General features: G+C 45.1%; 1 protein-coding gene across 1 annotated transcript; it reads right to left on the bottom strand.

Annotated features, from left to right (window-relative positions):
- Positions 1 to 260: 260 nt before the first annotated feature.
- Positions 261 to 6,347, bottom strand: LOC118376789 (P2Y purinoceptor 1-like). The gene is made up of 2 exons (XM_052495230.1): positions 6,003 to 6,347; positions 261 to 3,652 (listed from the first exon to the last, which is right to left on the bottom strand). The coding sequence occupies exon 2, from the start codon at positions 3,623 to 3,625 to the stop codon at positions 2,531 to 2,533; it is 1,095 nt and encodes a 364-aa protein (XP_052351190.1). The 5' UTR covers positions 3,626 to 3,652; positions 6,003 to 6,347; the 3' UTR covers positions 261 to 2,530.
- Between the last annotated feature and the right edge of the window lie 6,505 nt (positions 6,348 to 12,852).

Raw genomic sequence — 12,852 nt, 5'->3', positions numbered from 1 at the left:
ACCCAGGCGTATAGTATAGGGTTGAATAGACCCAGGCGTATAGTATAGGGTTGAATAGACCCAGGCGTATAGTATAGGGTTGAATAGACCTGTTCAGGATGGCGTTTCATCGCCATCCACACAAACACAACAGCCATAAACTGGATAAACAACCCATTGAATTATTGATAATTGGGAGAGAACACTACATACAAAGTAGATGAAAGGCATTGAGTTAAAAAAATAAATAATAATTGAAAAACAAAATGCATCTAATAACATTTTACAAGTTTTTATATAAAACATTTATTCACACATTCATAACTGACCCCCCAAAATGCTGTACAACATGAGAACCCCTGACCTGAGCAGCAAATGTGCAGATCTCACAGATCTCTATAGAAGGCATATATGATCATATTCACTTCCTCATCAGGTCTACATATCTCCCGATAATATGGGTTTGGGCGGGGGTATAACTTATGCATTTCATGCAATTATCAGTCGTTCTACATACAATACTACTGTCTACTATAAACATCTGCGGAGCTGCTAGAGTTGATGCCCAGTTCAGGAACAGTCAGAAAAATGGCTCCACTAGGAAGACGATGGAGAACTAGAATAACATATTGTACATAGTTACAGAGTTCTAGTAGCTATTTTCCCCCGAACTACTAAGAACGGTGGCTTAAAGACAAATGTTTTACATTATTAGTGTGTGTGTACAGAACACTGGACAGGTGATCATCATCCAATTTGATTTAACAACGCCAAAATGACACTTGATATAGCTGACGCTCGTTTTGCACACACACACACACACACCGGGTACCGTTGCTTCCATGAATGTCTGTCCTACTCATTCTAATTCTTACGGTCACCTGCCATCTTCTCTGCATGCATATAAAACAATTACAAAACTTCACAGAAGATGGCTGCCGTGGTTTGTCACTGGTAAGTAAGTTGCCTCCCGATAATAACACTGGGTTCATAACTTAACAGTCTGGATGAGTCTTGTTTAAAAAAAGAAAAAAAAGAAAGACATAACTGGGCTTGACACCATGTACTGTACAGTAATCCCACTAAACACATTAAATATATTACAGCATATTACTGTACTGTGTCCTATTCACATGAGACTAGTATATAGACCCTTCATATTAACGTAGAATAAATAGACCAAGGACAGACGCAGGTCACGCCATAGAGATACAGTGACAGTACTGAAACAGAACAACCACATAAAGAAACCACAGGTGTTAATGTAGCTAAGTAGCTGTCACACAGAGTAACGCCATAGAACAGCGATTCTCAACTGGTGAATCGTGACCCAAATTTGGATGGTGTGATGTTTTTTTGAGTGGGTCATGATGAAACATATTATAATGCTTCAAACTGGAGTAATTTTTCATACATATATATTTTTATATATATTTTAAAATATATATTTTTTTAAATACTCCAGTCTGAATTTAAAAATGACTCCAACCAGGTAAAAAGTTTATAGAAATTATGATGAATTACTTTTTTTTATTTTATATATAATTTCATCTCTGAAATTGTTTTCTTCAAATCACAATATAAATCTATTAGCAGCACAATTTTGGATAATTCTGTGGTCTCAAGCCAGTGAGTCTCAAGTTCTTCATCAAGAATCTGGGAAAATCTTTCATTATATACAATGAACGAGGCGGGAACGTTGTTTCCCTTGTCATAGACAGTATTTGCTACATTTTACACAATCAATATAGCATTAAAAATAGTTTTCCAGATTGTATTTTGGAAATTATTTTTAGCGATGCAAATATTTGGATCACAACTGAAAAAAAAAAAAAAAAACGTTTAAATTTGGATCCAGAGGCAAAACCATGAGGAGAGAGAACAAGTGAGAAGGGAATAGCAGTCAGCTTTGGGGTTAATTTAATTTGTAGATGTCTCTGAGAATTAAAACATGCAGAGTGCATTATAGTCGCTGTTGGTTTACCTCCACAGAGCAGTCATGAGGTCCAAACTCTAGGTAATGGATCTCAGTCGTCCCTGGTGTCTCACCTACCCATTTTACAGTCCAACTTCTAGTCGGCAGGGATTATGATGCATCCACTGGGTGGCTAGCACAGCCCTCTCTCCATTACAAAACGTCAGCGTTGGTTGGATAGAGGAACAAGAGACTGTTGTTTACAGGAGCTCTATTATACCTCTCCTTCCGTTTGGTTATGGATGGATGAGCATCTAGTTGACCTTCAGTATATACAGTACCTACCTACAGTAGTGATGACATTACAGAGACACCACCCCATTGCCATCAGCTTTGTCCTATTCCCACCCAGATCATTCTATCCACAGTGCACACACAGTCCACACACAGTCCACACACAGTGCACACACAGTCCACACACAGTCCACACACAGTGCACACACAGTCCACACACAGTTTGCAAGATCCACAGCACCAATTCACAGCAAAAAAATCCCTATAGAGGTTCAGAGAGACCACCCGGACTTTGACCCTCTCTCAAGCTGCCCATCCCCGTTCTTGACATAGTATAGAGGTTCAGAGAGACCACCCGGACTTTGACCTTCTCTCAAGCTGCCCATCCCCGTTCTTGACATACTCCGGCAGGCTGTTGAGCGCCGTCTCTTCACTCTTGGACTGCAGTGGGAGCTCCCCCTTCTTGCATTGTTTTTTAGTAGCTCTGGACAACTTCCTCCTGAACGTGTCCCCAGCCAGGAAGTAGAGGACCGGGTCCACACAGCTGTTGAGGCTGGCCAGCCCCCGCGTCACCTGGTAAGTGGCGTACACGCAGTTATTGAAGGCACACATGTCCGGGACCTGGAAGTACAGCCTGGCTCGCATGTTCAGGTTCTTCATCACGTGAAAGGGCAGGTAGGACACAGCGAACACGGCCAGCACGATAATCACCAGGTGGATGGACTTACGCCGCAACGGGCCGTTGTTCATGTCGTTACAGATCAGCGCCTTGACGATCATCCCATAGCAACCCAGGATGAGAAGGAAGGGGATGCAGAAGCCGAACACGGTCAAACACATGCTGTAGATGAAGTAACCCGGCAGCTCATCCTCCGTGGTCGTGTCGTAACACGTGGTGGCGTTCCGTTTCTGCCCCGTCCTAGAGTAGTAGAGGATGGGAGAGATACTCGCTATGACCACGACCCAGACCAGGGCGCTGGTGAGCACGGCGTTCTTCTTCTTGAGCCTTCCCAGAGACTTGAGCGGGTGGACCACTCCTGTGTACCTGTGGACACTGATACAGGTCAGGAACAGGATGCTGCCGTACAGATTGACGTGGAATATAAACCTCTGCAGTCGGCAGAGAACGTCCCCGAATATCCAGTCGGTCTTATTAAAGTAGTAGAAGATGAGGAAGGGCAAGGAGAGGACGTAGCAGAAGTCGGCCAGAGCCAGGTTAAACATGTACACGGAGATGCTGCTCCAGGGTCTCATGTGGCAGACAAACATCCAGATGGCCAGACTGTTCCCCACCAGGCCGGTGACGAACACCAGGATGTACACGGTAGGTAGATAGTAGAACTGGAAGCCTGTCCTGGTCAAGGAACATCCTCCCCGCGTCACGTTGTGGAGATCAGACACATTCAGGAGGGACGTCAGGCTCAGATCTGTCGTCATGTTGTCAGGGAAACATGGGCTCTTTTACTGTAATGAAAAAAGAAAAAAGTTCAGGGAGATATTTATGACTTTTTCCCCCCGGTTTTTAGACAACTAACTGACCGAAGTGGGTCAACTTATTCTAATTCCACCCCCCACCCCCCAATGTGAGCTCAATGTGCACATTGTGCTGCAGTTTCTCCAGAGATAAATCCGATCATGCCCAAACTGCGCCATGTAGTAGAGAGTTGTAGTTTCCAGGCATTGCATTGTTCTACATAGTTTACCACAGAAAACGTGATAATGAACTACTATAACCACAATCCAGTGCGCAGTCCTTTCTGTGTTTAACACCTGCTACATAAGAATGTGCGATCAAGATGGGATAAAGAGAGAGCAGTTTCTTCACAAGCTACACTATATATACAAAAGTATGTGGTCACCCCTTCAAAATTAGTGGGTTCAGCCACACCCATTGCTGACATGTGTATAAAAATCTAGCACACAGCCATTCAATCTCCATAGACAAACATTGACAGTAGAATGTCCCTTACTGAAGAGCTCAGTGACCTTCAACGTGGCACCGTCATAGGATGCCACCTTTCCAACAAGTCAATTCGTAACATTTCTGCCCTGCTAGAGCTTCCCCGGTCAACTGTGAGTGATGTTATTGTGAAGTGGAAACATCTAGGAGCAACAATGGCTCTGCCCCGAAGTGGTAGGCCACACAAGCTCACAGAACGGGACCGCCAGGTGCTGAAGCACGTAAAAAAACCATCTGTCCTCAGTTCTTTTGGAAGCAAAGTCAGTTTGTTGGGAGGTTCATGAAATGGGTTTCCATGGCTAAAATCACCAGGTCAAGTGTCGGCTGGAGAGTTGTAAAGTTCGCCACCGTTGGACTCTGGAGCAGTGGACACACGTTGTCTGGAATGATGAATCACGCTTCACCATCTGACAGTCCCGACGGACTAATCTGGGTTTGGCGGGTGCCAGGAGAACACTACCTGCCCCAATTCATAGTGCCAACTGTAAAGTTTGGCGGAAGAGGAATAATGGTCTGGGGCTGGTTTTCATGGTTCGGGCCCCTTAGTTCCAGTGAAGGGAAATCTTAACACTACAGCATACAATGACATTCAAGACGATTCTGTGCTTCCAACTTTGTGGCAACAGTGTGGAGAAGGCCCTTTCCTGTTTCAGCTTGACAGTGCTCCCATGTACAAAGCGAGGTTCATACAGAAATGGTTTGTCGAGATCGGCGTGGAAGAACTTGACTGGCCTGCACAGAGCCCTGACCTCAACCCCATCGAACACCTTTGGAATAAACTGGAACGCCGACCTGGAGCCAGGCCTAATCGCCCAACATCAGTGCCTGACCTCACTAATCCTCACAAGTCCCCGCAGCAATGTTCCAACATCCAGTGCAAAGCCTTCGCAGAAGACTGGAGGCTGTTATAGCAGCAAAGGGTGGGACCAACTCCATATTAATGCCTGTGATTTTGGAATGAGATGTTCAACGAGCAGTTGTCAAAGTGATTGATAGTTGGTATTCAGAAATCATAAAAGTATGCCCTGTTTACTTTTGAAGAAGTACTAAAATAGTGATTTTGTCAGACAGCATACGCAGCCCCTCTATAGAGATGAGATGATGATTTGGAATTAAATAATAAAGTAAAATAAAACAAAAAGGCAATACACAACACAACAACAATATACACACACACAACACAACAACAACATACACACACAACAACAATACACAACAACAATATACACAGACAACACAACAACAATACACACAACAACAACAACAATACACAACACAACAACAATACACACACACAACACAACAACAATACACACAACAACAACAACAATACACAACACAACAACAATATACACAGACAACACAACAACAATACACACACACAACAATATACACACACAACACAACAACAATATACACACACAACAATATACACACACAACACAACAACAATATACACACACAATACAACAACAATATACACACAACATCTTAAAAATATTTTAGTAATGTGAAATACTAAAGTAATGTGAAATACTGATGGTTAAGTGATCAGCAGTCATGGACAGTCACTACCATCATGGGACATTTATGTATTATGTTACAGCATTCAAACCACAATGCATTTAATGTTTTAAAATCGTGTTTGGCAGTGATTTATTGAAAAAAAAAAAAAATAATAACTGAACCAAAACCGAACCGAGAACAAAAAAAACGAATCGCTCAGCAAAGTCAATCTAGTCTCTTTGAAACCATAATGCATAATGCACAGAAATAGCCTAGGCTATACATTGCAAAACCAGCCCAGTTAACTATATATATATATATAAGTCGATCATACACTAGCCTACTCACCGTTGACTTATATCCCACATTCCCACAGCCTTTTGCGGTAGAACAGGTTTCAAACATAGGCTACATACGCAAGAGAACGCAGGGCGCTTGAGACTGTCACGTCAGGTGTCCCTGTTCGACGTCTCCAACAAAGCTCTTCAGCTCTCACATTCCGTATGGTTCCGTTCGCTCTTACGGTAAAAGTCCACCATTCCGTTGGGCACTGGGCACAATGTAAAACTGCGAGAGAGTGCAGGAATTAGAAAGTAGGACCGCAACCAGATAGGATAAAACGCTCGCTGAGGGGAGGGGCGACTGCAAAAAAAAGAAAAAAAAAGAAGCTCCTCAAACGCGCTCGTTCCTTCCTCTTCCCAACTCCTCATTGACAAGCTCGTAAAAAAAAAATGCTGCGTTCATCTACTAGTCAGAACTAGAAAAACTGTGACTTTCAGACTTGCTAACTGTAGGCCTACGTCGATGCTACTGGTAGACTAGTGTGGGTTGTTGATTCTTGGCAGCTACTCAATATCCTACGTGCCTCATTTAGGCTATGGAATGCACACAGGAGAATAGAGAGCATGTATGGGCCATACTGGCAGGTTGGAAGCAGATCATTCATATTTTTCAAGAGGGATGTGTCAAAATGCTGCCCTACACCCTATCGTGCTCTGAGAGGATTTGACAGGTGTAAGCCATATGGTAGGCTAGGAAGTGTCACCATGTGTATTTGTATTTATTACGGATTCCCCATTAGTTCCTGCCAAGGCAGCAGCTATTCTTCCTGGGGTTTATTATGGATCTCCATTAGTTCCTGCCAAGAAAGCAGCTTCTCTTCCCGGGGTTTATTATGGATCCCCATTAGTTCCTGCCAAGGCAGCAGCTACTCTTCCTGGGGTTTATTATGGATCCCCATTAGTTCCTTCTCTTCCTGGGGTTTATTATGGATCCCCAAGTTCTTGCAAGGCAGCTACTCTTCCTGGGGTTTATTATGGATCCCCATTAGTTCCTGCCAAGGCAGCAGCTATTCTTCCTGGGGTTTATTGTGGATCCCCATTAGTTCCTGCCAAGGCAGCAGCCACTCTTCCTGGGGTTTATTATGGATCCCCATTAGTTCCTGCCAAGGCAGCAGCCACTCTTCCTGGGGTTTATTATGGATCCCCATTAGTTCCTGCCAAGGCAGCAGCCACTCTTCCTGGGATTTATTAGGGATCCCCATTAGTTCCTGCCAAGGCAGCAGCTACTCATCCTGGGGTTTATTATGGATCTCCATTAGTTCCTGCCAAGGCAGCAGCGACTCATCCTGGGGTTTATTATGAAACGGAACGGGCCACCGCCTTGATGTTAGTTGAGAACGACAGGGTGTTGTCCAGGATCACACCAAGGTTCTTAGCGCTCTGGGAGGAGGACACAATGGAGTTGTCAACCGTGATGGCGAGATCATGGAACGGGCAGTCCTTCCCCGGGAGGAAGAGCAGCTCCGTCTTGCCGAGGTTCAGCTTGAGGTGGTGATCCGTCATCCACACTGATATGTCTGCCAGACATGCAGAGATGCGATTCGCCACCTGGTCATCAGAAGGGGAAAGGAGAAGATTAATTGTGTGTCGTCTGCATAGCAATGATAGGAGAGACCATGTGAGGTTATGACAGAGCCAAGTGACTTGGTGTATAGCGAGAATAGGAGAGGGCCTAGAACAGAGCCCTGGGGACACCAGTGGTGAGAGCGCGTGGTGAGGAGACAGATTCTCGCCACGCCACCTGGTAGGAGCGACCTGTCAGGTAGGACGCAATCCAAGCGTGGGCCGCGCCGGAGATGCCCAACTCGGAGAGGGTGGAGAGGAGGATCTGATGGTTCACAGTATCGAAGGCAGCCGATAGGTCTAGAAGGATGAGAGCAGAGGAGAGAGAGTTAGCTTTAGCAGTGCGGAGCGCCTCCGTGATGCAGAGAAGAGCAGTCTCAGTTGAATTACTAGTCTTGAAACCTGACTGATTTGGATCAAGAAGGTCATTCTGAGAGAGATAGCGGTAGAGCTGGCCAAGGACGGCACGTTCAAGAGTTTTGGAGAGAAAAGAAAGAAGGGATACTGGTCTGTAGTTGTTGACATCGGAGCGATCGAGTGTAGGTTTTTTCAGAAGGGGTGCAACTCTCGCTCTCTTGAAGACGGAAGGGACGTAGCCAGCGGTCAGGGATGAGTTGATGAGCGAGGTGAGGTAAAGGAGAAGGTCTCCGGAAATGGTCTGGAGAAGAGAGGAGGGGATAGGGTCAAGCGGGCAGGTTGTTGGGCGGCCGGCCGTCACAAGACGCGAGATTTCATCTGGAGAGAGAGGGGAGAAAGAGGTCAGAGCACAGGGTAGGGCAGTGTGAGCAGAACCAGCGGTGTCGTTTGACTTAGCAAACGAGGATCGGATGTCGTCGTCCTTCTTTTCAAAATGGTTGACGAAGTCATCTGCAGAGAGGGGAGGAGGGGGGGGGAGGGGGAGGAGGATTCAGGAGGGAGGAGAAGGTGGCAAAGAGCTTCCTAGGGTTAGAGCCAGATGCTTGGAATTTATAGTGGTAGAACGTGGCTTTAGCAGCAGAGACAGAGGAGGAAAATGTAGAGAGGAGGGAGTGAAAGGATGCCAGGTCCGCAGGGAGGCGAGTTTTCCTCCATTTCCGCTCGGCTGCCCGGAGCCCTGTTCTGTGAGCTCGCAATGAGTCGTCGAGCCACGGAGCGGGAGGGGAGGACCGAGCCGGCCTGGAGGATAGGGGACATAGAGAGTCAAAGGATGCAGAAAGGGAGGAGAGGAGGGTTGAGGAGGCAGAATCAGGAGATAGGTTGGAGAAGGTTTGAGCAGAGGGAAGAGATGATAGGATGGAAGAGGAGAGAGTAGCGGGGGAGAGAGAGCGAAGGTTGGGACGGCGCGATACCATCCGAGTAGGGGCAGTGTGGGAGGTGTTGGATGAGAGCGAGAGGGAAAAGGATACAAGGTAGTGGTCGGAGACTTGGAGGGGAGTTGCAATGGGGTTAGTGGAAGAACAGCATCTAGTAAAGATGAGGTCGAGCGTATTGCCTGCCTTGTGAGTAGGGGGAAGGTGAGAGGGTGAGGTCAAAAGAGGAGAGGAGTGGAAAGAAGGAGGCAGAGAGGAATGAGTCAAAGGTAGACGTGGGGAGGTTAAAGTCGCCCAGAACTGTGAGAGGTGAGCCGTCCTCAGGAAAGGAGCTTATCAAGGCACCAAGCTCATTGATGAACTCTCCGAGGGAACCTGGAGGGCGATAAATGATAAGGATGTTAAGCTTGAAAGGGCTGGTAACTGTGACAGCATGGAATTCAAAGGAGGCGATAGACAGATGGGTAAAGGGGAGAAAGAGAGAATGACCACTTGGGAGAGATGAGGATCCCGGTGCCACCACCCCGCTGACCAGAAGCTCTCTGGGTGTGCGAGAACACGTGGGCGGACGAGGAGAGAGCAGTAGGAGTAGCAGTGTTATCTGTGGTGATCCATGTTTCCGTCAGTGCCAAGAAGTCGAGGGACTGGAGGGAGGCATAGACTGAGATGAACTCTGCCTTGTTCCTGCCAAGGCCGCAGCTACTCATCCTGGGGTTTATTATGGATCTCCATTAGTTCCTGTCAAGGCAGCTGCTACTCTTCTTGGGGTCCAGCAACATTAAGGCTGTTGTATACAATAAAAAAATATTTAATGAAATTATATTTCATAACACATTAAGTGTGTGCCCTCAGGCCACTACTCTACTACAACATATCTACAATACAAAATCTGTGAACGTGTGTGCAGAGTGCCTGTCATCATGTATATGCCATTGGAGACTGCTGAGGGGAGGACGGCTCATAATAACGTCTGGAATGGAGTCTGTGGAACGGTATCAACCACATGGAAACCATGGAAACCATGTATTTATACCACATCAAAAACCACGTGTTTGATACCATTCCACAGACTCCGTTCCAGCCTTTTCTATGAGCCGTCCTCCCCTTCAGCAGCCTCCAATGGTGTATATGTGTTACTTCACTGTCCCCGTTGTTCCATGAGGTGGTATTTTTATCTTTTTCTACTGCTGGCATCAGTTACCTGATGTGGAATAGAGTTCCATGTAGTACTGTGTGCCTCCCACAGTCTGTTCTGGACTTGGGGATTGTGAAGAGACCTCTGGTGGCATGTCTTGTAGGGTACGCATGGGTGTCTGAGCTGTGTGCTAGTGGTTTAAACAGACCTCTGGTGGCATGTCTTGTAGGGTACGCATGGGTGTCTGAGCTGTGTGCTAGTGGTTTAAACAGACCTCTGGTGGCATGTCTTGTAGGGTACGCGTGGGTGTCTGAGCTGTGTGCTAGTGGTTTAAACAGACCTCTGGTGGCATGTCTTGTAGGGTACGCGTGGGTGTCTGAGCTGTGTGCTAGTGGTTTAAACAGACAGCTCGGTGCATTCAGCTTGTCAACACTTCTTCCAATAAACAAGTAGTGATGAAGTCAAATCTCTCTCCCACTTTGAGCCATGAGAGATCCATATGTATATTATTAATGTTAACTCTCTGTGTACATTTAAGGGAGCCGTGCTGCCCTGTTCTGAGCCAATTGAGAGATCCATATGTATATTATTAATGTTAACTCTCTGTGTGAACATTTAAGGGCCAGCCTCTGGATTTGATTTTTGATTGGAGATGCCCTGTTCTGGAAGCCAATTTGAGAGATCCATATGTATATTATTAATGTTAACTCTCTGTGTGCTACATTTAAGGGCCAGCCGTGCTGCCCTGTTCTGAGCCAATTGAGAGATCCATATGTATATTATTAATGTTAACTCTCTGTGTACATTTAAGGGCCAGCCGTGCTGCCCTGTTCTGAGCCAATTGAGAGATCCATATGTATATTATTAATGTTAACTCTCTGTGTACATTTAAGGGCCAGCCGTGCTGCCCTGTTCTGAGCCAATTGAGAGATCCATATGTATATTATTAATGTTTAACTCTCTGTGTACATTTAAGGGCCAGCCGTGCTGCCCTGTTCTGAGACAACTGAGAGATCCATATGTATATTATTAATGTTAACTCTCTGTGTACATTTAAGGGCCAGCCGTGCTGCCCTGTTCTGAGCCAATTGAGAGATCCATATGTATATTATTAATGTTAACTCTCTGTGTACATTTAAGGGCCAGCCGTGCTGCCCTGTTCTGAGCCAATTGAGAGATCCATATGTATATTATTAATGTTAACTCTCTGTGTACATTTAAGGGCCAGCCGTGCTGCCCTGTTCTGAGCCAATTGAGAGATCCATATGTATATTATTAATGTTAACTCTCTGTGTACATTTAAGGGCCAGCCGTGCTGCCCTGTTCTGAGCCAATTGAGAGATCCATATGTATATTATTAATGTTAACTCTCTGTGTTCATTTAAGGGCCAGCCGTGCTGCCCTGTTCTGAGCCAATTGAGAGATCCATATGTATATTATTAATGTTAACTCTCTGTGTACATTTAAGGGCCAGCCGTGCTGCCCTGTTCTGAGCCAATTGAGAGATCCATATGTATATTATTAATGTTAACTCTCTGTGTACATTTAAGGGCCAGCCGTGCTGCCCTGTTCTGAGGCAATTGAGAGATCCATATGTATATTATTAATGTTAACTCTCTGTGTACATTTAAGGGCCAGCCGTGCTGCCCTGTTCTGAGCCAATTGAGAGATCCATATGTATATTATTAATGTTTAACTCTCTGTGTACATTTAAGGGCCGTGCTGCCCTGTTCTGAGCCAATTGAGAGATCCATATGTATATTATTAATGTTTAACTCTCTGTGTACATTTAAGGGCCGTGCTGCCCTGTTCTGAGCCAATTGAGAGATCCATATGTATATTATTAATGTTTAACTCTCTGTGTACATTTAAGGGCCAGCCGTGCTGCCCTGTTCTGAGACAATTGTTATTTTCCTAAATCCCTCTTCGTGGCGTCTGACCAAAACTAGGGCCACTAGGACCTACCTTGTTTATAGTGACTTGGTCCCATCTTAGCTACTGTCGTATGAATGTTTTGACCATGACAGTTTTACAATCCAGGGTTCTGGCACATCAACATTCTCTATCTTTACATTATTCAGTACAATATTTTTAATTAAGATTTTAGGGTTTAGTGAACGATTTGTTCCAAATACAATGCTTTTAGTTTAGAAATGATTTAGGGCTAACTTATTTATTGCCACCCATTCTGAAACTGTCTGCAGCTCTTTGTTAAGTGTTGCAGTCATTTCAGTTGCTTTACTCAAAGCCAGTGGCCTTCTGTAGCACAGTTGGTAGAGCATGGCGCTTGTAACGCCAGGGTAGTGGGTTTGATTCCCGGGACCACCCATACGTAGAATGTATGCACACATGACTGTAAGTCGCTTTGGATAAAAGCGTCTGCTAAATGGCATATATTATTATATTATTATTATTATTATTATTATGTCATTAGTAAAGATTAAAAAGGTAGAGGGGCCTAGACAGGTGCCCTGGGGAATTCCCGATTCTACCTGGATTCTGTTATGGGTTTCTATTAAAGAACACCCTCTTTACACCCTCTGATCCACAATATAGCAGGGGGTGTAAAGCCATAACACATGTGTTTTTCCAGCAGCAGACTATGTTCAAAAATGTCAAAAGCTGCACTGGAGTCTAACAAAACAGCTCCCAATGTTTTTATTGTCAATTTATCTCAGCCAATCATCAGTCATTTGTGTAAGTGTTGTGCTTGTTAGGAGTGGCGATATCGTCCACTATTATCCTCGGTGATGTTCCATCCAAGTTGTCAGACCCAGGTGGCTTGTCATTGTAGATAGACAACAATATATTTTTGAAGTTTCCTAGTCTTGCCAATGAAAAAATAATTAAAGTAGTTTGCAATATCAGTG

This window comes from Oncorhynchus keta, chromosome 1 (genome assembly GCF_023373465.1).
Source record: "Oncorhynchus keta strain PuntledgeMale-10-30-2019 chromosome 1, Oket_V2, whole genome shotgun sequence".
Lineage (NCBI taxonomy): Eukaryota > Metazoa > Chordata > Actinopteri > Salmoniformes > Salmonidae > Oncorhynchus > Oncorhynchus keta.
This window is presented reverse-complemented; position numbering and strand designations above follow the sequence as displayed.

What these genes read in the sequence shown, in the direction of transcription:
- LOC118376789 (XM_052495230.1), bottom strand. Translation starts at nt 3,625, where the DNA reads ATGACGACAGATCTGAGCCTGACGTCCCTCCTGAATGTGTCTGATCTC.